The 27,206-nt window shown below is 32.0% G+C and overlaps 1 protein-coding gene across 2 annotated transcripts; it reads right to left on the bottom strand.

The window, feature by feature from the left end:
* Positions 1–2,449: 2,449 nt before the first annotated feature.
* On the bottom strand, positions 2,450–26,679 carry LOC127704704 (uncharacterized). Of its 2 annotated transcripts, none has more exons than XM_052208890.1 (9): positions 26,530–26,679; positions 23,896–24,146; positions 13,579–13,831; positions 12,688–12,977; positions 10,374–10,520; positions 9,457–9,794; positions 6,927–8,186; positions 5,933–6,164; positions 2,450–3,853 (listed from the first exon to the last, which is right to left on the bottom strand). In XM_052208890.1, the coding sequence occupies exons 2-9, from the start codon at positions 24,127–24,129 to the stop codon at positions 2,858–2,860; spliced, it is 3,750 nt and encodes a 1,249-aa protein (XP_052064850.1). In that variant the 5' UTR covers positions 24,130–24,146; positions 26,530–26,679; the 3' UTR covers positions 2,450–2,857. The 2 variants fall into 2 exon arrangements, with proteins under 2 accessions (XP_052064850.1, XP_052064924.1); XM_052208964.1 differs by lacking the exon at positions 26,530–26,679 and adding an exon at positions 25,035–25,169.
* Between the last annotated feature and the right edge of the window lie 527 nt (positions 26,680–27,206).

Raw genomic sequence — 27,206 nt, 5'->3', positions numbered from 1 at the left:
TGAAGGGTAATAAGTTTTCCATAAACTTTTTGAGAGTTCACATACACGAAATTATATTGAATAAAATAACAGCCACAGTATGGGTCAAATTTTGTTTATGCACAACTAATCAACTTATATGCTGATACCTTTTAGGATTGATATAAAAGTAACATATTCTATTTAATGATCTTATTTATGATCCTTTCCTTTTGTGATTCTATGATTGCTATCTATGGAGAGTCGGCATTAGAATTGTCTCAATGTATTGTCAATTATGGTAATATTAAATATATAATGAGAAAGAGATGAGAACTCCGCAAAATGTACAAATGAAACACAGGTCACGTACTTTAATTTTTCAAAGACTGGTATTTCAGGCGATCAAATATCCAATTTTTTTGTTTGTTAATAGTCTGGAAAATGCATATTTCAGAAAAAAATAAAATTACGTATCAGTATTATTATTTTCCTCCCAAAATTTCAATAACATTTAAAATCTATTTGCCAAAAAAGTTATAACAAACTTTCATTGATAAGTTCTGCTAGTATCATTTATCCTTATTTTTTCTTTCAATTAAATGTGTGTTAAAAACTAATGGCGTTTCCTGCAAGTTTTATTTATAGTGTAAATGAAAACAATAACTCACGTCCAATATAAAACCAAATTTTTGTTGTAAATGGGTTCAATTTGCTTTGCGCCAGTTTTCATTCTTGTAGTGTGTGTTATTTTATTTTTCGATTATTGTCAATTAGTCTTATTGTAAGATAAGACACGTTTACCAATCCTCTAATTTGTGATGTCTAATCGTCAGATGTGACACATGAACATATTGCAACATGAGTATCATGATGGATATCACAAATGAAGCAGAAATTGCTGACCTCTCTGGAATACCTGATTTCACATCCGGTTTTGGTGGGTTTGATAAGCAACATTCTAAAACACGGGAAGACTTCACTTATATATTTTTTTTAAAATTATCGTAAGAAAGAAAGAACACATTAACACTGAATTTATTTCAATTGAGGACATTTTCGAATATCTTTCAATCCCTACAAACTTTACAGTGTCACAGTTTCATGTGTATACTTGGAGGTTGTAATAAAATTATAAATTATAAATGATAGTTGATGGCTTAAAACTACAATTTTGAAAGATTAAGGCAAATTTTGAAAAATTAATAGTATTTAATGTTGCAAAGGATAATGCTCTTTACTGTTACCTATATTCAGTAGAAGATAACAGTATCGTATTTTGATAGTTTTTACACTATACGCTTAATTCATTCCGGTAATTCACATCTCTAGTCCTATGCAACTCCAACAAGTATGAGTAAAACTGCTGTTTTTATTATCCAGAACTGATGATAAGAACACGAAGAATACTCCGACAAAGTTTGTCGCGAATTATTTCCATCAATTATTAAAAAAGCTTAATGAATGAATACTTAATTTACTCTGAAACATCAGTTAATGTTTTTTCAATGTTTATGATAAATTAATTTCTATGAAAAGCCAAAACTTGTTTTTGCAAGAAGTCACTTACTAAATGAAAAGTTATGATTGTCTTAAATAATAAAATGTTTTATCTTGCTCGCTATCCTCTTTAAGTACGTAAAGAAAATAAAAAAATGACTCGCGATACGAGCAATTCAAGAAAAAAAATGTATTTTAAAGTCATATGAAACGACTTTCTTGTAATTATAATGTTATCGAAATTATTGAACCAATGCCAGCGCATATACTAATAATATTTCTTATTTAATAAAATATGTGTATTTACTTTTCTTTGCGTAATAAGAAGTAATTCGGTTAAAGACCTTTATATAATTCTTTTGGCGCCTTTTTCTAATTATCGAGAAAACACCAAAGCGAGTTCGACAGTTATATTTATATATTACTTATTATAATGCTTTTGTATAGAAGTTGTTCTTGTTCTAATTCATATTATTTGTATTTGTAGATTGTGATTCCAGGTATTGTTGTAATACTTCACATGTTTATTAAAACTGCTTTAGTGCGTCTCTCAATTCATACCAGTCTTCAGTTGTTTTATTTTGAAGTAATCAGAAAAGTTTTATGTTCGGATGAGCAAAGCGAAGGAGAACATAAACTAAGTCCTGTATGCACGTTTTTTTTCACATTAATTACGAATCTATAATATATTATCGACAAATGATATTTCAGAAGCCGTTGAAGACGTGAAAAATAAGTAAATTATTAGAGCCATGATATTTTTTTGTATATTTTCCATGCATTTCCTTTACAGTTGTTATACGATTTGGTGTATATAATTTGTTCTTATAAGAAACAGTTATTACTATTTACTTCAAGTCCACGTTTGTTTTCATTAATTCGGCACGGTGTTTCCCTTGCACTTGCGCTGTGCGTTGGCCTGACAAGAGGTCTCGTAGTTAACGTCACTGCATACGGGAATATATCGGCGAAGACAATAATTCAATAGTAGTACATTTATGATGATTTTAATAATAGAAAGGTTTTTCTTTAACAAGAAAGTCCATGTACACTTGTTTTATAGTAAAACTTAGCAATTCAAGTATATAAAACAAATTATTTTTTTTTTTGAAATTTGAAGTTTCATATGACTTTAAGAGTATTTTTTTCACCATACCACTATAAAAAGAATATCCCGACGCACTCAGTCGTGAGTTTCTATTGGAACTATACAATTATTATAAATCTAAAAGAATTCATACTTGATAACACAATGAACTATTCACTAATGTTCATTCTATGATAATATAAATGAATTTCTATGATAGACAAAAACAGTATGTTTGTAATAAATAACTTCAGAAATAACACTCTATAATTGTCTGCGATGAGTTCGATATCATACACAAAGGGTATTACTTTATGATTGTCTTAATCGGCTGGGAGATTGTGACCCAGTAGAACCACTTTCCTCTCTTTCTTCTAATGATTTTGTTTTTCTTGCTACTCTCGGTGATTCTCCTGTCGGCTGAGTTGTCTCAGATGAGGCCCTCAGAATGCTTACTTGGGATGGTCGTGTTGTGTTTGACCGATTACTTTGTTCGGATATGGAATCATTTTGTTCCTCCGCATAGCGCTCTGTTTCAGACGATAACTGTCGCATTTGCTTTGATAGAGGAGCTCTTTTTCTTGCTGAAGCATGTGTTTTATTTACGGATGATTTAGTGTCAAAGAGATCTTTCGTTCCTCGCTGATTTGATGACGACCTTGAGAATGACACTGTTTTGTCCATGTTTTGTCTTGTAGAAGTTTCGTTGTTATATCCAACTTCTTTTGTTATCTGATGTTGGATATCTTGGGACGATCTAAGGACACCAGGTTGCTTCTCTGTAATAATTTTCTCTTCTTCACGATATTGCGACTTGCGTAGTCTCTCATAACATGCGATATTTTCTAACGACAATTTCCTTCTTTCCGTAAGATTAGTTTTTTTCATTTCTTGCAATCGAACTAACACAGGCTCATTTCTAATGTTAGAAACAGAGTGATTGAGATTTTCAATAGAAGGCCTACGCTCTAAGAAATCATCAAGACAATCTTGTATTATATCCTTTGTGCTTTGAGATAAACTTTCTAGTGTATAAGGACAGCCATTTAATGCACATGGCTTGCAGTTATCGATGAATTCCGAAAGAAGTTGCTGACGTTGGTCTTTAAAAGCTGGTCCCACTAAAATCTCAAATACTAAGAGACCAAAAGCATAAATGTCCGCACATGCAACATAGAGATCTCCATTTAGAACTTCTGGGCTGAGGTAAACGAAGTCTCCCGCAAGCACTCTACCCTTATCTTCTGGTAATGGAGCGACCTTCGGCTGGCATGCTCCACAGAGTTTAACAACATGATTGTCGTCGATCTAAAAGTAAATAATATAACTGAGTTATTTCACCATATATAAAAGAAGATGTGGTATGATTGCCAATGATACAACTCTCCACAAGAGACCAAATGACACAGAAATTAACAACTATACGTCACCGTATTGCCTTCGACAATGAGCAAAGCCAATACCGCAAAGTCAGCTGTAAAAGGCCCCGAAATGACAAATGTAAAAGCATTCAAACGAGAAAACTAACGGCCTAATTTATGTACAAAAAATGAACGAAAAACAAATATGTAACACATCAACAAACGACAACCACTGAATTACAGGCTCCTGACTTGGGACAGGCACATACATACAGAATGTGGCGGGGTTAAACATGTTAGCGGGATCCCAACACTCCCCCTAACCATGACTATTTCAATAACTACAGACATGAGATATTGTACTATTGTACTTATCAGCATCCAAATCAGATGGGTTACATCATTTAACATGGTACAACCGAAAACAATGATATTTATTATTTCCTCTATTTAGGTTTTAATTTTTTATATGAGTTGTACAAATTAAGAGGTTACCACACATTTCATGTGTATTCGTTTCGCTGAAAAGGTCAAAGTCAGAAAGTTATCTTAAAATACTAAACATCAAAGAATCTATTTGACAAACTTAAAACATTTTTCAATAATCTCACATTTTTCCATTAAATGAAAATCATATTAACCACTACATATTGCTTTTTAAGGCAATTTTGACACACTATAGAAATTTATACGTGTTCTTGAAAAATTATGCATACATAACATATTTGACTATCTGAAAGACAGCATACCGATTTGTTTTCATTGAAATGCTTATTTTGGTTAAGAATGTCCTTCTTATATATATATATATATTTCTTCTGATAAATCGGTCTTCTCAAAATTTCAGTTTTGTGCTTTTGTTTTGTGTTAGACATTTAGAATTTAATCATATATTTGTTTGTATTGTTACAACTTCAAAGTGCACACTTGCACATGTGTTACTGTAGAGTTAAATCTGTATTGCACGGTACACTTTTAGGAAATGATCCTGGTCTGATTTTAATTCCGGTGAAATTGACTCTACCTTTTTTTTACTCTCTTCAAAGACTTTCGAGGGTGTGGGACAATACACTATTGTTAAGTCGAAGCTTATCTTCAAATATGTAAAAAAAAAAAGCCTATAATGGTAGTTCTATATCAATTTACCGATGATACTATCCACGTAGTATATTGTGGATATGGGTGTCATTTTATTTGCACACTGATGTATTTTTTCCTACATTATATGTTCTGGAATTATTTCTCAACTTTTTCTGACCATCTGTCTTCAGCTTACAAACGTTAATTCTGTCAAGTGTTTATCTGAAATTCATTGTAGCCCTAAACTTCACAGTTATCGTCCTATAAATTTGGAATTTTATATTGAAGAAGGTTATTTAACGCTTCATTATGATTTTAATTTTAGAAAGCTATTACTATCATCTATATTCAAATTAAACTAATGCCCCGGATCTGATAAGATTCTAAAGTAAGTGGTAAATTGAACTGCGTTTCTGGCCATAGAAACTGTTGCTATTCAATTCAGGGAAAATAATAGTATTTTATTTTACATGTTCTTGGACATTTCTATCCTTTGGAAAGACATACTTAACCTAACTTAACTTAAGATAAACTCATTCGAATTTTTGTAAAAACATCTGGAATATCTTCTCTACCTAAGTGTACTTTGAATTTGTGTAACAATTCTTTAGAAATTAATAATTTTTATCACATTTTCATGATTTTAGTCAAAGAACGGCATTTTTTTGCTGTATACTTATCTTATTCAAAAAAAAATTATCGGTGATTTTTTAACAAAAATTGGCACAAAAAATCTTAATACATAATCAAGTAAAATGTCATTTTTAAAAAGAGGGGTCCATGAACTCGTTTTCAAGTTAAATCAGTCTGAATTACAAAAATCAATCGAAAATGCATCTTTTCCCAATATGTCAGTGTTTGACGTCGTGAAAAATAACATTTTATGTTAGGAACGTCATTACCTCCCCTGTAACTGTATCGTATGCCCTTAAATATGAATATTTACCACAATTGTATTCTGATTCAGTTCCATGTGTACCATTTTCTTCCTGTGTATGTATTCAAGGCCGTATAGAATTTCATGTAATATTCTTGGTATATCTTCCTTAAAATTTATAAATCTGCTTTTGATAAACCGACATAGTGGCTGGAGATTCCCGAGAAACACAAAAGCTGGTGTTGGATGATCTGAATTCTGGATACCTAACAATTCTGCGACATTTTCATTTTTTAAAAGCCTGAAATCAGTAAATAATTATCATCCCAGATGTAATAGTAACCCAATGTTTTTTTTAATTACGTGTCAAATAATATTTTTAAGATAAGTAATGTATCTCCCTCATGCATACCTCTCATTCTTTGTTTGAGTTTGGCTATAATTTCTGGTCCTTTTCGGTTATTATGATCACTTCAAATATTATATTAGATAAGACATATAGTTTTTCTGTTAATTATGATTTTTATATCGAGGCTGCATCGGGTCATAATGTGTTTTTTTGTTGTTGTCCCAGTGTCCTTCAATTGTTAGGATGAGGATTCAAAAACATTTTCTATGTTTACGATTTGCTGATTTTGTAAGCAAAGCACTACACAGGATCTGTATTTCAAGCAGACTGATTTATATACTTATTTGCAAGAATACGGTAGTTTGATGTGAAGCATCATATAGCATTATACATACACATATATACTATTTTAAATATTAGTAAATTCAAAAGTTTGTTCCTGTGTATAGTATGTAGCATAAAACGATCATGATCAATGTTTTAAAAATGAATAACATATTCTTCTTATTTTTTTGAAGCGCAATACAATTATCATAAAGGTTGTATGTTTAAACAATAAAATTTGGCTCGATTGTCATTGAGACAACAATCAAATAAAGGACAAAGAATGGGGAAGTAAGCAGCCAGAAGTTAAATGATTGCACAACCGTTCTGTATGGTAAGCTGAATAGCAACAGTAAACCATGAAAAAGGGTCAACTATGTTTATGATTACCTCAATTTAGCCACTTCTGAATCTGTGTTTTCTATTCTTGCATTTTTTAGGTAGATCCTTATAGTAACTGGTTCTTCTTTGTTGTTCGCTATAAGAATACCATTCTGTTGAGCAGACCATAGACTTCTAGGAATAACTTTCTGGTTCCATGTAGCAGTAGAAGATGCAATACTTTCAAGCATTTGGGAAACATCAAACGGCACTGATGATCGTCCTTCACTAGGTGTTTTAGTAATTATTTGAATGTCATCAACACCAAAGTCATTCACAAAAATGTAACCTTCACCATAGTCCGTTACCGTTCGCTTTAGATGCTCTAAGTTTTCCATCATTCGTTCATACACTTCACGAGACGAAGAACCCTCCTTTCGGCACATGGATATGTGATCCATGTTTTTCTGGTTTGTTTCCACCATGGCGGGAATTTTCCTCTCGATATCTCTCAGAAAGTCTTTTGGTTCTCGCATAAATTCACTGATCACTGCTCGAAGATGATCCTCCTGTTTATCGTTTAAGAATTTATCTAGCGTCTTTTCTGACCTCCTTTTTGCCCAAGTTATTGGATCCCGACGATACTCTTTCAGTTTCCCTTCATTATGTTTGCCATAGAAAATATTGCTAACCCTTTTTCCAGCTTTTCCAAATGGTTTAAACATTCTGTTTACAAGTTTAACTGGGAGTGCTATTTTTGGCATTTGCATTTGAACAGCACCGATTGGAATAGAGTATCTTCTGCCATGCTTTTGTTTCGGACTGATTGAATCTTCAGATGTTATGCTTCCTGCGTCTGACTGCAAGTCATCCTCAATAACTTGCAGTTCATCTTCCAGAATATTTAATTTAAATTGAATGGATCGCTCGACATTTTCTTTGACTTGTTTAATTTTTCCTTGTTCGTCTTCCCAGTTCTCTAGTTCTCTTGAAATCCTGCCAACTGCTAAATCTTCCATGTTTGCCTTTAATTCCCCGAAGTGTTGGAAAGATTCAATATCCGGCAATTCATTTTCAATCCAAGAAGTGATTGCCATTCGAGTTTTTGGCATCTGTAAGTACGTACCAAATTCGCGGCAAATTTCATCTGTTTCCTCTTGTATTTGCTTTCTGAGATCGTTTATAGTAAGTTCAGATTTCATTTTAAGAGTGTTAAGTTTATCCCAAACACTTCTCATCTTTGATTCTAAGTCTTTTTCTGAATTATCAATTCTATGTACTATTGTTTTCAAATGGTGAACGCTTCTCTTCAAAACAGTTTCAAGCCATCTAAATGAAATAAAGAAAACAGTTTAATCAGTCGGTGATGAATGGTTTAATCTCCATGACTCCAATTTCGAAAAAAATTAAGAATAAACAGTTCAAGTTGGAGTACTTTATTCGAAGGACGCAACAGTTTTAAAAGCAGAATTGCAAAAGAGAAACATTCACCTGTCATGGACAAGAATATATGCAAATGTCTATGTATGTAATTTATGTTGTGTAATCGATGTTTCAATATAATGGATTTTTATGCAACTGTCACTCAAGTGAGAGGTTTAGCTAGCTATAAATCCAGGTTTAATCCACCATTTTCTACATCAGAAAATGCCTGTACCAAGTCAGGAATATGACAGTTGCTATCTATTCGTTTGATGTGTTTGAGCTTTTGATTTTGCCATTCGATTAGGGACTTTTCGTTTTGAATTTTCCTCGGATTTCGGTATTTTTGTTATTTTACTTTTTTCATTATATAAACAACACATAGCTGAGAGGGTGATAGAGTAGAGTGTTACCCCGGGAAAACATTGTCAATCGCAGCGTAGCCCTCTCAGTTATTTGAACAGTTATTTAATTTATTATACTGAATATTCTGTAATCATTGTCTTTTTAAATCTTAAATCAAAAGTAATAAACTATGACGTCATGCACAAAACAACAATCCGTATTTATTAAAGCGTACAAATGGGAATCTTTGTATGGGAAATGTCTAGATCGTGGTTCAAACTGGTTGTATAAAATGATACAATGGAAAATATAAATTAAATGGTCAAAGGCACACCGGACATTAAGTTACGACAATACACCGTCTGGCTCCAAGAGCAAGTTATGCTAAAATGATTTGAGGTACGTTAATTTGGTTTTATTTGTGACACACAAAATGCTCTACTAATATTCAGCTACTAAATCGACGAAAATGTTAATCACTTTTTATAGCACTCTGAAGACACCAGTCCTTGATGTTGGAACCTACGTCAAAACTAAGATTACGTTATAAAATATAAAGTCTTACATACATCAGTGTCAGACATGGACGATAATTTGACTCAAGTTTGAGATTTGTTTGATGCTATTCAGTGGCGGGTGTTACTGAATAGTTCAATTTACTTGATATTATGAAATTGTGGTGAGGGCTTACATAGGCTTGGCCTGTTGCCCAATCCAATTCCACTTATTTGAATAAAATATTGTATAAACTAGATAAATAAAATATATGTTAATTCGTTTAAAATGCTTCTATTTTGTAAAATTTGTAATGAAGTGAACTATCAATACTAACTTATAGGTAGAAATAACACGGATGTCCATTGCCTTATTGTATACGTTTCTGATATTGTCCAGAAGTTGTTTATAATTATCAACGATGAAGTCTGGGTCAATGTCGCACTCCATCTTTGCTTTGAAGGCTGAAAACTTCATCAGTTGAGTTATTGTCATATTCGGCCATATTGATTTCAATCTGTTATATGCATGATTAAACACTGTCTCAGTTTGATCTTCTGCGATGAGGTCCCAAAAATTACAAACAAAAAGAGCACAATGAGAATCAAATGGTAACATTCCTTTCTCTGTCTTCTCCTTCTCTCTCTCCAAAATTACTTTTAAAAGTCCTATAAGCTGTCGAATGGAAACAAAATAATTCTCATATAAAATTCTTTGTTTATACTTTAAAGATATTTTGATAGATGTTTTTCCTATTTTCTTGTCTTTAAAACTTTGGCTTAATTTTTACTGATAACATGTATAGTTTTATATTTATTTGATAATACCATTTTACCTATTATGGCATTTGCAATATGAATCCAAAATAAATTAAATACATAATACATAATACTGTATGTTGTAAACTGGAGGTTCCAATGATCTTTAATCTCTCATCTAGTATGAATAAGTTACATTATTATATATATATTTTTTTTAATTTGCAGCTTTTCGAGTGCTTTCATAGTATGAGACAATACATACTTGCATTTAACCATGATGTTATATTTTTATCAGTAGCAGTCGTACTGGTTTGATGACGGAGTTCATTTTAAAATTTACCATAAATGATTATGAAGGCAAAGTATAGTTCCGATAGGCACAGTCGATTGTAAAGAGGCTTTTTAGAACAGTTTATGACAGACGACGGACACAAAGTAATTACAAAAGCTCAAACTGTTCCTTTTAACTAAGTGGCTTCAAAAAGAATCGTACCCTGTCTTCATCAACTCCTCCAGCATTATCAGATTTTATGGCATACAGAAACCCATTTATCTGATTCTCATTAACAAAGTTTATGATAACTTTGTCCATTTCATCGTTTTCTCCTATTCCTGGTGAGTCAACAACAACAAGTCCACACTGAAAGTAAAACACAACAATAAGTTTTTTTTCTGCATTCCTGAAGTCGTAAAAATAAAGCGCATAAAGCAACTGAATATTAATTTTAATAAGTGACAGGAATGTCTATTGCTTATTTCTATGTATACTATAGAGCTCCATTCTATATACTATAGAGTTTCATTCGGTATACTATAGAGCTCCATTCTGTATACTAATGACCTTTATTCTGTATACTATAGAGCTTCATTCGGTATACTATAGAGCTCCATTCTGTATACTAATGACCTTCATTCGGTATACTATAGAGATCCATTCTGTATACTAATAACCTTTATTCTGTATACTATAGAGCTTCATTTGGTATACTATAGAATTCTATTCTGTATACTATAGAGCTCCATTCTGTTTACTAATGACCTTCATTCGGTATACTATAGAGCTCCATTCTGTATACTAATGACCTTTATTCTGTATACTAATGAACTTCATTCGGTATACTGTAGAGCTCCATCCTGTATACTAATGACCTTTATTCGGTATACTATAGAGCTCCATTCTGTATACTAATGACCTTTATTCTGTATACTATGACCTTCATTCGGTATACTGTAGAGCTCCATCCTGTATACTAATGACCTTTATTCGGTATACTATAGAGCTCCATTCTGTATACTAATGACCTTTATTCTGTAAACTAATGACCTTCATTCGGTATACTGTAGAGCTCCATCCTGTATACTAATGACCTTTATTCGGTATACTATAGATCTCCATTCTGTATACTAATGACCTTTATTCGGTATACTATAGAGCTCCATTCTGTATACTAATGACCTTTATTCGGTATACTATAGAGCTCCATTCTGTATACTAATGACCTTTATGACTACATTATCTTAGTAAATATTTTCAAATACTTTTTCGTATACTAGCACTAATGAACTTGATTCCTAATATAGAATTGACCCGACGTGATGCCTTGCAGTCAGTGTCTTATATTTCCTATGAAATTAAAACCTAAATTATACAAGAAGTTTTTATAGATTTCAACAAGAAAGGGGTAGGTGTTGTTGTCTTTGAATGATACGTTCTACCTATTGAAGTTGCATTCAGGTACAAGATAAACACTGCCAAATTGTACCACTGTAAAAAAATCAGTCGGGAACAATACCATAGATTCCTATTTTCTAATACGGAAAGCACAAAGTGAGTAGGCGGCTAAATTTGTCTCTTTTGTATACAGTTGATGTATACTGACAGTGTATCAAATTTTGTCTCACAATAGTTAATCTGTACGTTAATCATGAAATATTCTTTATACAGTTTTTGACGTAGAGACAACGAGACAGCTTCAGATTTAACTCCGTTCAGTAAGGTCATGTAGATTTGGGATTTTTGTTACCTGTGATAGCACAAGTTCATATATACTAGACATAGGGATGGTTGAAATATTTCTTAGAATATCTTTAGCATTGAAGTTCTAAATGAATGAACATTTGTAATTTTATTTTTTCCTTTTAAGATGGTATTGACAGCAAAATGACTCAAATGATCTTTTTTAAAAGAACGCAAAATAATCGCTGGCTTAAACCGAGAAACAATAAATCCTGATTTGGCACTTTCAAAATGAAAGCAATAAATAAGGTTTATGGTGTTGAATTAAGATTATAAGTTGCCTATATTTCAAATTCTTGAGACAAAATACAAAACTCTCCCAGAGTAAAGACAAATCTACCTTATACATCTAAGATGATCTAGCACCACGCAATCGAAAAAATACATAACGTAAAATTAAACTTTCGTATTCAGTATATGCCAGAAATAAATATCCTTAGTGACAAGGAAATAATTAATATTAACAAATATGACTGTCTTATTAGTTTAGCATTGTTACAATTTAACTTTCCAGCCAACTAGTTCTCATTCAGATTGATTTAGTCAGTTGTTTATTGTGTATTGCACGTTCTGGTCAGACCTTACACCACATTTATATATCATTCAAGACAAACACTGTTAATTTACAATATATGTAATGATTTTTTTTCCCTAGTTAAAACATTGCTGTCAGAAAGATAAAAACAACTTTTATATGTAAAATATAGTTTAGGTACTAAAACAAGAGGCAAACAGTTTTTGGTCTGAAACAGTTATTATGTTTGGTTTTGGACATATAAGTGTTCATTACCTCTAAAATTTTAGCTGGTACATAAATTTTAACTTCTCTTATTGAGGTTGCCTTGTCCCGTTCAGAATCATCGGTAATAAATAAAAATGGCTTCAGCTTTGTGCATATTTCGCCGGGTGGGATGTTTCTGATTTTCTCAACTTTTCCATTCGTATATATTATTTTGGCTCGTCTTTGTTTGTAATAGCAAATTCGGGTAATTACAGATGTACAGCTTCCAAAAAATGTCGGAACAACTTCTTCGCCAAACAACAAATTCAAAATACTGGATTTTCCGGCGGATGTTTCACCTGCAAATATATACAAGTGTTAACAAATACTTGACTTGTCGACAGATTTAATCAATATAATATATAATGAAAAGTAAGATGGAAATGCTCTTTTTTCTTTCGTCTAAATAAGATATACCCGACTAATTAAAAGCAAATTTGGAAAGTGTCCTTTTGTCTTTTAAATAAGAAGAAATAAATGCGGCAACATAAAACTCTAAATAGACTTATGATTATACATACGTTTGCATGTTTCTGGGAAAGACTTGAAATCATATACAAAACTGATAATTCATCTCGAATATAATATGTCATTAGAGATTGTAATAATATCATACATAATTTCTCATCATTTTTACGATTGGATATTATAATCTCTAGACATACTTTCATTTTTTTTCTTATTTTTTTCATCGCCTTCAGTTAAAGTTGTTCAAAATTTATGTTCATTTTACCCAATGAAATTAGATAAATAAATTATAAAAGCAACTTCTTCAACAGGTCACATAGAATTATCATGTAGCTGACTAAGTAGCAAATCGGGTAAAAACTTTCAAAATCATCGTGGTCATTTTGGCTCATATATCATTAATAATGATTATAAGGTAATATAGATACAAACCAGAAACTACAATAGTACAGTCGTCACGCTTTAAAGCTTCTATTTTATTGTTGATATCTAGATCCAAGTTTTGTATGGTTCCTTCTGATTTAAGGAAGCCTTTGATAACAGCACTTCCACGCCTCGATAGCCCGTCCTTAGAATGTTCTGCGGGAACTGGGCCTAGTCTGTCTCTGGTGTCCGTCAGAAGTTTTAACAGTTTCTCCCTTTTCTTTCTATTTTCTGTCCTCATAGATACCATTGAATTTCCAACCTGAAGCAAACATATTTTTCAAAGATGGAAATAATTGTATTCAAAATAATTGTAGACATGCCTGTTAAAACGTTTAAACCCGCTGCATTTGTTTGCATCTGTCCTAAATCGGGAACCTGTTTCAGTGGTTGTCGTTTGTTAATGTGGTTCTTAAGCGTTTCTCGTTTCTCGTTGTTTATATAGATTAGACCGTTGGCTTTCCTGTTTGAATTGTTTTACACTAGTCATTTTGGGGCAATATAGCTTGCTTTTCGGTGTGAGCCAAGGCTCCGTGTTGAAGGCCGTACTTTGATCTATAATTGTTTACTTTCTACAAATTATGACTTGGATGGAGAGTTGTCTCATTGGTCCTCATACCACATCTTCTTATTTCTATTTATGTTTTATTTCAAAACCCGAATTAGGAAATAATAAACCAATTCAGCGAGTACTAAAGAAAAACATAAAGGGACTCTTTAACTGTTTTTACACAACCTATTGAGACACTATAATAGAAATACATCGCTACCGTTTATGACATGAGGAATGATAAATAGGTCTTGATTTTCCATTTAAGATTCAAAAAGAGAATATCAAATTTTACGATAATTTATACTTTCTAAATTTATACTTTCTAAAGTAACAATAGGTGACTCTTTTACAAAGGTCAATATATATATATAAATGATTTTAAGATACTTTACAAAGTAAATTTAAGAGTATCAGTTTACTTTTCATAATATTCACTCTAAAGATAAGAATAATTTCAATTTTGTAAGAGAAAGGGTACTTCCCACCTCAACTTACTCAAATTCATTTATTAAATTATCCAAAAAGAAAATACAAGGCGGACAATTTTGATATCTTAGGGTTCATATGAGAAATTATTTTATTGCTACGCAGTATATTGATAATTGCTGTTTATGGAAGTATGTGAATAAAATTAGATATAAATGTAGTTTACAATAACTTTTGCAATTTACCTTCTAAATTTAAGACAGTATGAGTTGTACAAATAACATATTCCTCTTTCAAACAAAGAAGCACATTGTGTGGTTGTCTTTGTTTTTAATTCCACTTTCGATGTTATAACTGAGTTTTCATAAATTCATATCAGATGGGCCTTTCTTCAATACTATTACCAAGCAAGATGAACAACATAGGTCCACAATCAATCAACAAAACTCAATACCGAAATAATCATTTTATAACTATTCGTGTGAAACTAAAACAAGAGGGAAACATTTGTGTAATGTTACTGCAGCACATACAACATCCTGTCTGGTAACTTATATGATAATCTAGGCCCAACTCAGAACCGAGATATCAGGTCCATACTACGAGAAACAGTACATCTCCGTATAATAAAATACGCCACAGACATTGGCTTACTAATTTGCTTTATTCCATTCGGTCATTGGATATGAATAAAGGATATATTGGAAATGCGTCAATTAGTCAGCGACACAAAACACCAAACGACATCTAAATGTAAACACACTGGCCTCAACGATAGACAGGTGTTTATATAATATGCCAAGTTCTAAATTTATCAAAAGTGGACAAAATACATTATGGTAAACGGACAGAAAGTCACAGGACAAAAAGTCACAGGACATAAAGTCACAAATTTGATAGGACAACAAGTCACAGGACAAAAAGTCACAAATAATTTGTTGACAATTGTTTGAATATATAAGAGAAAGATCTTGAAATATTTTCTTTTTATTACATATATTCATTTTTAAGTTTAGGAAATTGTTCATAAGCCTTGATAAATGAAAATTTATTAAATTTTAATCATGCAAAGGATATATTTCTTGGCACAATGAAGCCATTTAAGTACCAAACCACTTTGACATTTTGTTTTCATAACAACTATTTGATCATTATTGATATTTACTGAATAAATGTTAATTACAAAGTTGCTTCGTATATAATAGTTCAAGAAAAATACAAAAATTTTGTTTTTTAAATTAGTGTTTTCTTGTTTAAAGTAAAATAATCTCAAAACTGAATTGTGACTTTTTGTCCTGTGACTTTTTGTCCGTGACTTTTTGTCTGTGACTTTTTGTCCTGTGACTTTCTGTCCTACATTCTACATTATATATAAGACTCACACGACGATTTGTCTATAAAGTTAGGTCTAGTAAGTTAATGTAAATCGATAGACGTGAAGATATTTGATGTATTATTAAAAATCCAAATCCGCAAAATATCCATACATAAGTAAACAGAAAAATCAGAAACAATATTAGTCATGTATCGTAGAAGTCCAAAGAAGTCGTAATTTAAGGTATATTAGCATGGTAGATTTAAAATATAATTTACTTCATAAGTTGAAGCCTGGTAAAAATAAAATATAAATTGAAAGTAAATCAAACATTTACAAATGTAAGACTGTTTTTAGATAGTTGCTTCAATTCCCTCTCGATTTAATTGAATGGTGTTTAGTTCAATGTATTTGTGAAGCATGTATACCACGTGACTTTGGTCACATTTTTTACTGACAAGAAGTTTTGTATACATTTATAAACAATGTGTTTAAAATTCAAAATTATCTGATCTATAGAGTTTTCATAGTTAGAATCATGAAAATTGCATCATTATAATAAATGCACCGTATCGAATGCATATTAGAGATGTCATTTTGTAAAATCCTTCTTACAATCTACGCTTTAAATGTTATGTGTGGTAGAGACATGCATCATTAAACTGTAAAACCAAAAGAAAAAAAGAAAAAAAAAACCTACCATAAGCTGTCATTGAGACACATTTTAAAGTCTAAAGAAAATTTTCTAAAAGCAAAGAGCTGTTTTAGTAGATTTTAATTTGTGTTAAAAAAGGCTGTTAGAAATTACTCAGCGTCAATAAAATATACGTGTACTTTATAAATTAATGCGTTCAATACTCCTTATGTCGATACATAAAAAGACCCATTATATTGTTATTTCAATAATCTGTCATAATAACTTGACAGAATGTTTTTTTTCGGTTTGTACTTGATAAATATGCAATGACCCCACCCCCATAAGCTAATCGAATGAAGTGCTCAAATATTTATAGAATGGTTAGATTTTACCATCAGATTTTATTGTTGAGGGAGGTAAATTGAAGTCTGAAAAGAAAATGGCGTATTTTCAGAACACGTGCATTACTATGTCTTCAGTTTATATCATATTTAAACTTATACAGACAGATCAAGTAAGATATTTAAGTGTTCGTTCTAATTTCTAAAACCATCAAACGCATTTTAAAAAAAAACTCATCAAGTTAGTTGTCGTTCAGGCTGAAAAGTTTTCTTTGGTCTAATATTATGTTACGGGACTTTCCCTTTTTATTCGAAGGCAAATGCATGAAATGCATTATACAATAACAAAATTTAACGCCGTTCTAATTAATGATTAATCAAATATAATAAAAAATATTTCTAATGTTAATAAATGTTGTCTGAACACAATTAGTTTTAGTTTTTAATTAAAATGTGTCTATTCAAAATTTGGCACATTTTGATATATATTAGTTTTTTGGTTAATATTAAAACTTGTCGGTTCAATGATAATCAAAATTGCTGCAGAGGTTGAAATATAATCAGTTCGTCAATTTGGAATTAACACAACCTATAATGTAACAGTTGAAGGTTAAAGGGCAATGTATCAGTTGAAATGTAAAGGTATTTGAGTATTTCAAGAATAAAAAGCAACACTGTACAACAAGTGAAATTTGTCATAAAATTCATTTTGTATCGAAATAGAAATATTTTAGATCATTGCTCGAGTGACAGATCTTTAAGTGGAGGTACAAGATTCACACTATTATTTCATTTGGTATTTTATAACGTTTTGTATATACTCTCACTTTCCCATAAGTACGGTAAATATTAATTTTAGTAATTTGATTGTTTGGTAAAATATAAACTCTATGAAATAAAATACTTTTTCCAAATGTAAATTATTAACGTGCCAATAATTCTTGATCTTACAAATGTATGAAATTTAAAACTCTTTAATTTTAATATGGAGGTGGTTTTAAAATTTATTCTAGAACATAGTAGGATGCATATGCTTATCATAAACATTATCTCTTTCTGAATAGTGTTGAACGATTGCCCAGTTAATCATATATCTCTAGTTTTGTACATTTAAGCTGTGTCTATAAGAGATTTACAATAAGTGTATGCCGAAATGACTCTGACTCCGAATACGAAAAATAACTGTATAACACTGCTACGGCGATTGTTTCTGACGATGATGCCTTCAAAGTGTTCTCATGACTTCATGTACCAATAACATGAACTCGATATTCCGGAATGAATCGGTTGAGATTTTCTATAATGTTATGGCTCTCGTGTTATCTGCTGATTGGTGTAAATCATAGCACCAGAATAACCAATCTATCTACTGTCCTATCTAATTCAAATATAGAACTCGGATTTCGTTATACTCCATACGACTATGGAGTATAACGAAATCCGAGTTCTATATTTTAATTAGATTGTCTACTGTCAAAATAATAAAATATTACGTATTAAACTTTTTAATGACATCGCAATAGATAATCCGATATTTCCAAATCTGTCTGATACTGAACAACTAGTAGTTCTGCTGAATCCTTCAAATATTAACCAAGTGAAAAAAAAACAGGTTCCTTTATAAAACAGTCTTTATAACTGAGGACTGGGGCTCTTAGTTTTTTTTGCTTGTATATATATATATAGATCCATTGTGTTACATCTTGTGATCCGTTTATTTGGCAATCGCCAATGACAATCAGCAGGGTTTAAGAACATCCGTTGTTCGACCTGTTAGTCAAATGCGTTTTGTTTAAATATACTTTTTCACTTTTTTGGTCTTTTGGAAAATGTTGTTTGTGCTGTATTTAGACCCCTCTACCAAGAAATTTGTTTTGCATGCACACGTATAAAAATTGCGGTTTTTATCCAACGCAATCATAGGTTTGAACGCTGTTTTCAATTTAGACTTATATATATATATATATATATATGGCTTCAAATCAGTTTATCTTTTGTTGTTGTTATTATTTGTATTTGCCACAAGTATCGTGTCTTACTTATATGACAATAAAGAATTATTATTATTAACAAACCGATGTCGCATATCTCCCGTTTTCTGAAATGTCGCGTGGGAGCGACATGAGATCAATATATTGATCGACACTTGAAGGGTTTGGTGCATTAACATCTGGTGTCAAAAAAATCCTGACTCTAGGAAAACTATTAAACCTTGATTGTTGATTACAACCTGGGTGAGTATTCAATTAAAGTGTCTTTGTCACAAAAACAAGCCTGTTCGCGTGGGTCTATATCTCTTTGAGGTCCCTACAATTGCACCTAATACAAAGGTTAATATATGCCGGATGCCCGACATTTAGAAATGTTGAGACCAGCGAACTAAACGCGTGTACTTTTCTTTTAATATCATCGAAGAATCTGCAATGTCTATAATCACTGATATACGCGGCCAACGAAAAACGTTCACAGAAAGAGCTATTATGGATATGATATGCTCGCCCCAGGACAAGTAGCTTAACTCTTTTTCCTTAAAAGTTTTTGTGGTCACTCAACCTTTGATGGAATTGCTACTCAAATTTAACCATTTTTTGGAAATTGTTTTGACATTTGAAACTTGGCAACAATGCACACATCTGAGACCCTTCACTGATTTTTTTTAATTAAAAAATCACGAAGAGCAGCTACTGCGTTGAGAAAGTTGGGAGGCTACAATCTTTTATAGAATTGTCTATTTGAAAAATAGAAGCCTCATGTGGTCTTCTGTCAATTTTTTTTTGTGGTGTTCTAAAATCCAGCATGTATTTTCCAAATGATAAAGGCAATAGACCTTTATGAATAATGATTTTTTTAAATCTATATCTAGATTAACTAGAATGATCTTTGGAATTATAACCATTGTAGAATATCAAAGTTTATGAATTAAATACATGCCGACAGAATTTTCAAAATGATTCCATTTGCCAATGATGCGTTCTGACTGACTAAAGTTGAAATTCCTTTTTTATCATTGAAACCAATGTGAACAGGCAGATGCAAAACTGTTCACTAGCATCTGGAAAACAAATTGTCTGAACCCCAAACAGGATTCGATGTCATTATAAAAATCATTGTCAATCATTCAAATGAAAATATTTCTCCCGACCGTGGCTCCAAGATTATAAAAAACGTACAATAAAAATAAAGCCTAAAAAGCAAAATAAATAATAAAAAGGCGTGAACGCCAATATCGTCCAACCCCCTTCAAATATATCAAACTGATACAAATTTGGAAAAGACCATTTAACATGAAATGGAGGGTTATGTATTTTTTATTCAAAATGTTGACCATTAAAAACTCTGATAAAAGATGCAAAAATATTGTTGTAATTTTTTGACATACGAATGTTGTAAGATACTGAAAAAATCTGTTTGCACATCAACGAAATAACACTTTAAAAACCCCATTGAAAACTACTTATTGTTTAAAAAAGACCAAAATCCAAATTCAGGATTTTTTTTTTCTTAACCCTAATTTCATTCTGAGATAAAAATTTATCATGGTTATATTCTGATTAGCGTCAATATTATTTTGATATACCCCTACAAGTGTATCTGCATGCTATAAGTGTCTGTCAGTTATTGTAAATTTCTTTAAGAGTAGCATATGACAGCAAATGATCTGTCCTTACTTTTACTTAAACTATCTTATTTTGGTGTAGAAATTCAATTATATAAAAGGAGGTAACTTTTGTTTGAGAAGACTGTACTGAAAGTTTATCTGTATTATTATTTAGAAGGGAAAAAAGGATTCTGTTATCCCATTTAGTTCATTTTCAACTTTTAATGATTTAAATTTAATAAAACCTTTCTTTTCTTTGTTTATTTCAAAATTCTATCATTCAGTTTTCTTTCTAATTACATAATAGTGCCTTTTATGTGTAAAATACTTACAAAAATAGAAGAATAAAGACTGAAGCTTGAATAAAGTACGGTGACCGATTACTTCTAATTATATAATTGAGAATATTACTAAACGTTGGCAAAGTGTATGTTTTATTATTGCTTATACCGGACCTTGATTGAAATAGTGTATACCCTTTACCTCTTTATGCCCCTCATTATTCTCGTTTTGCTAGGTTAAGTAATTAAATTCCCCTGCAATTATGATGTTTTGTGACCTATACGGTTTTAACAAACGGAATTCCAACAGTTAACATGTGTTACGACCTTATCTAGATTAAAATATATGTATAATTATGTAATGTGCTTTGTAGTAGTTTCTACACACCCAATTATGCCTCTTATAGGACCTTGATCGAACAAGGAAAATATTCTGAACTTTTACGAAAAGAAACTATGGGATTAATTTTAAAAGTTTATAGTGTGAATGCACAATTCATGTAAAACATTTAACCATGAAGTTCTATATTGATCTAATAAAACTAGATGAGAATTAGCAGTTGTAGCCAGAAAGCCTGCATTTCAAAAAAAATTTTGATTCGAAGATTTATAAAATTGAAACGATACGAGTAATATAGAGTTATAAAAAATGTGTTCTTTTCCTCATCAAACTGTTATGTATAAATATTTCCGGCCTATCTTGTCATATGTAGACTCTACCGAAAAAAACTTATTGACAATTGGTATACATATAAATGTATGAATACCGATTTCGTGTGTCTAAGATCAAGAGTGCCCGAAAACAAATGTTTGTTAAGCCAAACAACTGAAATGTGATGAAGCAAAACAATCAATAGTACCCAAACATAACAGTCCAAATAATCTATGCCAAAATCAACCTTGCATGGGGGAGTTGTAACGTTAGATTTAGTACAAAACTGCAAATTGTCATATAAATCATGCTGCTAGTACAGAGTAACTCCACAGGAACCTGTATCGATGGTAGAAGCATGTATGATAGTATTGCCAGTGAGCATAGACAAATCAGATGCATGTTCGACCAAAAAGTTCGGAAGGAAAGTAAATAAAACGTATGAGAGCATCATAAGAAAAATAAAGTGATTGAAACACGTATCATTAAAACAAGACAAATAAAAAATGTAAATGATTCATTGATTTTTGTTCCTATAGATGCGATTGGCAAATAGTTCATAAATTTTTAAGACGAGTACAAATTGATAAACACCATAGGCGGGGTCTAAAGAATTGGGACGGGACGGGAAATTTGGTCTTTCAGTGCAAACAGAAGGGATGTTGGATATGGGAAGAGTTGTTGCAAGGGTTCTTTAATGTGAAGAGAAAGTTCGTAACACTACACAGGGCCTCTCCATTCAGACCACAGAAGTGGCAGCGTTTTTCACCATCCCGAACAGCCAAACCTACGACCCCCTCAGCAGGTGTCATACTGTCTGACGGAAGCAGTCGATACATATATTTTGGCATTGCACAATGTCATATTTTTCTCGGACTGTTAATGACGTCTTTACACTAAGTCCATTGGATGTTGGATGTGTGCTGATTGCCATGTTAGTCTTAGATACATGATTTTTATAAGTTATTATTGGCTTTGAACTAGCTTTCATTAACTGCGAGTACTCTCAGATATGTACTTTGTGTCTTTGGTGTTTTTGTTAGAGATTTTTTTTGCGCTTTATATCAATCTGATGAGTTAAGCCCTTTTCAACTGATTTGTATAGTTTGTTCTGATTTTAACAGAACTGTTACAACCCTGTCAAGAGTTGAGGGGAGGTTTTTTTTTGTGCTAGCAATCATGTTTAATCCCGCCATATTCTGTATGTGCCTGTCCCAGGCCAGGAGTCTGTAATTCAGTAGTTGTCGTTTGTTGCTATATATCATAATTGTTTTCCGTTTATTGTTTTGTACACAAATCAGGCCGTTAATTTTCTTGTTTGAAATGTTTAAAATTTGCCATTTCGGTGCCTTTTATAGCTTATTGCACGGTATGGGTTTTGCTCATTTTTGAAGGCCGTACGGTGATCTATAGTTGTTAACTTCTACGTCATTTGGTCTCTGGTGGAAAATTGTCTCATTGGCAATCAGATAGGGCAATAGACCTTTGTGAATTATGTTTTTATGCCCCACCTACGATAGTAGAGGGACATTATGTTTTTTCGGTCTGTGCGTCCGTCCGTTCGTCCGTCCGTCCGTCCGTTCGTCCGTCCGTCCGTCCGTCTGTTCGTCCGTCTGTCCCGCTTCAGGTTAAAGTTTTTGGTCAAGGTAGTTTTTGATGAAGTTGAAGTCCAATCAACTTGAAACTTAGTACACATGTTCCCTATGATATGATCTTTTTAATTATTATGCCAAATTAGAGTTTTGACCCCAATTTCACGGTCCACTGAACATAGAAATTATAGTGCGAGTGGGGCATCCGTGTACTATGGACATATTCTTGTTTAAATCTATATCTATATTAACTTGAAAGATCTTTGGTATTACAGTTGTAGACTATCAAGGTTTATGAATTAAAAACATGCCGACAGAATTTTCAAAATGATTCCCATTTGCCAATGATGTGTTCTGACTGACTAAAGTTGAAATTCCTTTTTTAACATTGAAACCAATGTGAATATGAAGATGCGAAACTGTTCCCTAGCATTAGGACAACAAATTGTCTAAACCCCAAACAGGATTCATTATAAAAAATTATTGTCAATCATTCCAATGAAAATATTTCTCCCGACCTCCAAGATTATAAAAAACGTACAATGAAAATATAGCCTCAAAAGCAAAATGAATAATAAAAAGCGTGAACGCCAATATAATCCAACCCCCTTCAAATATATCATTTGGTCTCTGGTGGAAAATTGTCTCATTGGCAATCATACTACATCTTCTTATCTTAATATATATATATATATATACTATTCTTTTGTTACTGTCTCTTTGACGTTTACGCATGCCTATTCTTATTCCTATTGATAGCATTGGTACTATATCTCTGGAAGTATGAAATCAGTATTTACAGTGTCGTGAGAGTTTTACATATGGATCGTGGTGTATATAATAATCATTATTTTATTGTTAATAGTGATACCACAGGAAATAATTACACAATAGATAATACATTACTTTATTTACAAAAATCATAGCTTACCACGTCTTTGTAATTCGGTTCACCTTCACATTTGTTGTAGAAAAGTAGCAGCCTTGTTTTCATATCTTCTATTTCGTCAAGACCGACTAAATCTATGCCCATTGTGTCAGCAATTTCAAAAATATCCCCATAGTCGTCTGCCTGCTCAATACTCTCGCGCGAAATAGCTAATGTCTGCGCTCTCTCTGGTCCAGGTCTGTAAGTTTTCGTAGTATCGTCCAGCGCCAAATCCATTTTCCTTTTAAGTTTACCTAAAGGAAATAAAGAAATTCCATATACATACTAAACATCCATCTTCATTTGTATGACGACATTTTTAAAGTTCCGGGTATCGTCAAGTTGTGTGTATAGAATATTTAAATCTTTATGCATGGTGGTTCACAAAAGGGTTGGTTTTGAATTTCAAGTTGGTATTGTTGACAATTATATTATGCAAATATACCATAGTAGTTCATTATTTGAAGACACATACGAAGTTTAATGAATATACACACCTAAATACATTTTGATCACTTCCTATTAAAATGAATATCTTTTACGAAAATCATTGCTTTATTTCATTTCAAGGTTAAAGTAACTTAATTACTGCACATTTTTTATTACGAAGTTTATTTTAAACAAAATTATTTAAATGACTGCTACACATGATATCTTAGAATATGATAACGTTGTCTCGCCTTTAAAATGGGTCGATTTCGTCCATATAAACGACGAATAAAGTAAAGAGATCTGTATAGATTTGGCGAGTGTTTGTGTTATAACATGTATTTGTTTAGATGGTTCAGAATTTAAAATGTTCCATGCATTGTATGAGGCATATAAGGCGATTAAAATCAATTGCAACAAATAATTTTTTAAAAAGAAAAAATATCTATGGATTCATGTGTGTCTAGTCTTCCGATATCCTTCAAACATATGACAATAGGAAATGTTCAGTCTTTATGTACAGATGGCCAATTCTTCCATTTGGGAGAATGAATCTCTAAATTAAGGATTTTTAAAAACATTATTTGATTACAATTTGTTGTTTGAAAACTGCATATTATTGTAAAATTAGCTCTAATTAGTTTTCAAAATTTACAGTGCAAAAGACTACCTTGTTTATTTATAGCTCTAAATCCTGATTGAATAAGACATACCTTTATAAGTAAATAGTTTTGAAAATAGGATGGCAAATATTCCGAGAAGGCTCTCAGTGATACAGCTGTTGGTAACGATTCTATCGATCCTAGATATAAAATTCAGTAATTCATGTCTTAGTTATGGCATAAAGTTTAAAACTGAATGACATAATAATACATTCCTAAAATCGACAGCCTAAGACCACTGACAACAAAGAAAACAAAACGAAATCAATGATTGAAAAAATTCCTGACTTTCTTCAAACAATATCTTTGAGATGAGTAAAAAAAGGTTTTATGGCGCATAACTTCTCACTTCTATACGCTGACGGAAAATTTACGAGACAAAACCAAACAAAGCATACCCAGATTACAGGTGATGGAGAATATACGAGGCGTAATGAGCCCAACACAACCAACCACTCATATCAATAAACCCTCATTAAATTAGACGATTGTCGTTTTTATTCCCTTATTTTCCTGACGCTTTTATCAATGTCTGTTCACACTTGAAAGTCATGGCATGCAGCTAAATGTATTGGTACATCAATACATACGAACATTAGCACGAATCTAGCGCTTTTGTCAAGTCATCAAAGATACTTGACTTATAATTTAGATTCAAATGCACTTCTGTTTGGAGACGAAGACGCGTGTTTTGTCTACAAGACTCACAGTGACGCTCTAATTAAAATAGTTAGAAGGTGATATTAATTATTGAATTGCCAAAAAGTTGTGCAAATTTTGTAACAGTAAAATGTAGAGAAGTTATGCATTGTACATCATGTAAAAAATATGAATACCCAAACACTTATGGGGTTAGTATATTCATCTGGATATCTCTCAGCTACATGGTTTTGTATTTTTTGGACGTTTCCCAGAATTAAAATGTCATAACACTTTATTTGAACAGACGATTTATCTGTAACAAGTAAGTCTCAGGTGTTTTCAAAGCGTTTGTGTCCTTTTCTTCTAATGTATCAAGCCTCAAGGGAGATTGCATGGGGAATAGAAATATGGTCACTTTGGTCTTCTTCCGATTGGAAGTAAAACCCTTGTCAAAGTGGGCATTCGTTTGACTGTTCGGGATGCACAAGTACGCAGTCACGTCCGGTTCGAATCCGGACGTTAAATCTGATGCCTCGTGTAGAGAAAATACCACGCTCTCTGCATGCTAAAAACACTTACAATAACTCTTTGAGGGATCCGTAGGTGGCCTATTACAAGGCAAAATTTCTTACCCTATCACATATACCCTCATTTTCTAGTGGCAGTAAATTTCCTCGACCTTCATCCAGGACGGTCTCAATTGCAGTGTCTACCTTTTGTATTTATTGTTTATTTTACCTAGACCTGAACATGCATGAAATATTAGATACTGGATGGTAAGCAAGCAATAATCAATCAATCTGATGTATCATGAACATTCTGATGATACTAGAAGATAAACCTAAAACGAACAGATTCATTCTAAATCAAGAAATGATTTGATACCATAATTATATGTATTTACCTTGCAAGAAATTATCCAATCCAAATAGAATGCCTTATTCCATGATATTGTCACATTCAACGGATAGGCCTACATAAAGTAAAGCATATCAACGGATAGGCCTACATAAAGAAAAGCATATCCAACCTATCAGTGTATTAACGAATGCTACAATGGATTGCATGCTTTCTTACAATTGACTAACAAACTGTAGTGCCAAGCATGCACAACGTTAAGCTTATGTTGATACAAAACAAACGGTCCTTTGTCAATAAAGTATTATTTAGTATTTCTCTCAAATTTATGTCATTTTTTAATTTTTGTTTAATTTTAATTTTATTTTCTCGTTTAACAGATGATTGAAACAGATGCCAACATCGTGAATATTAAGGACAGACTAACAATCATAGCTAACGCGGGCAGGTACAGTAAGTTAATACTTTACATTTAATAATCACAGCTAACGCGAGGCAGGTACAGTAAGTTAATTAATACCTTACATTTAAAATACCTAATGTATTTGAACGTCTCGTTTTATTTTGCAACAAAATACATTATAAATCATGCTCAATAATATGTAAAAACTTATGCTGGACATATTTATGTTGAAAAAGAGACTCCTATGTTCATCTGTCCGTTCTTTCACCGATTTGTCCACACGTCTTTCAAGCTTTCCCGTTTGAATGGTTTTACACTAG

This window comes from Mytilus californianus, unplaced genomic scaffold, assembly GCF_021869535.1.
Source record: "Mytilus californianus isolate M0D057914Y unplaced genomic scaffold, xbMytCali1.0.p SCAF_1, whole genome shotgun sequence".
NCBI classification, from domain to species: Eukaryota; Metazoa; Mollusca; class Bivalvia; order Mytilida; family Mytilidae; genus Mytilus; species Mytilus californianus.
This window is presented reverse-complemented; position numbering and strand designations above follow the sequence as displayed.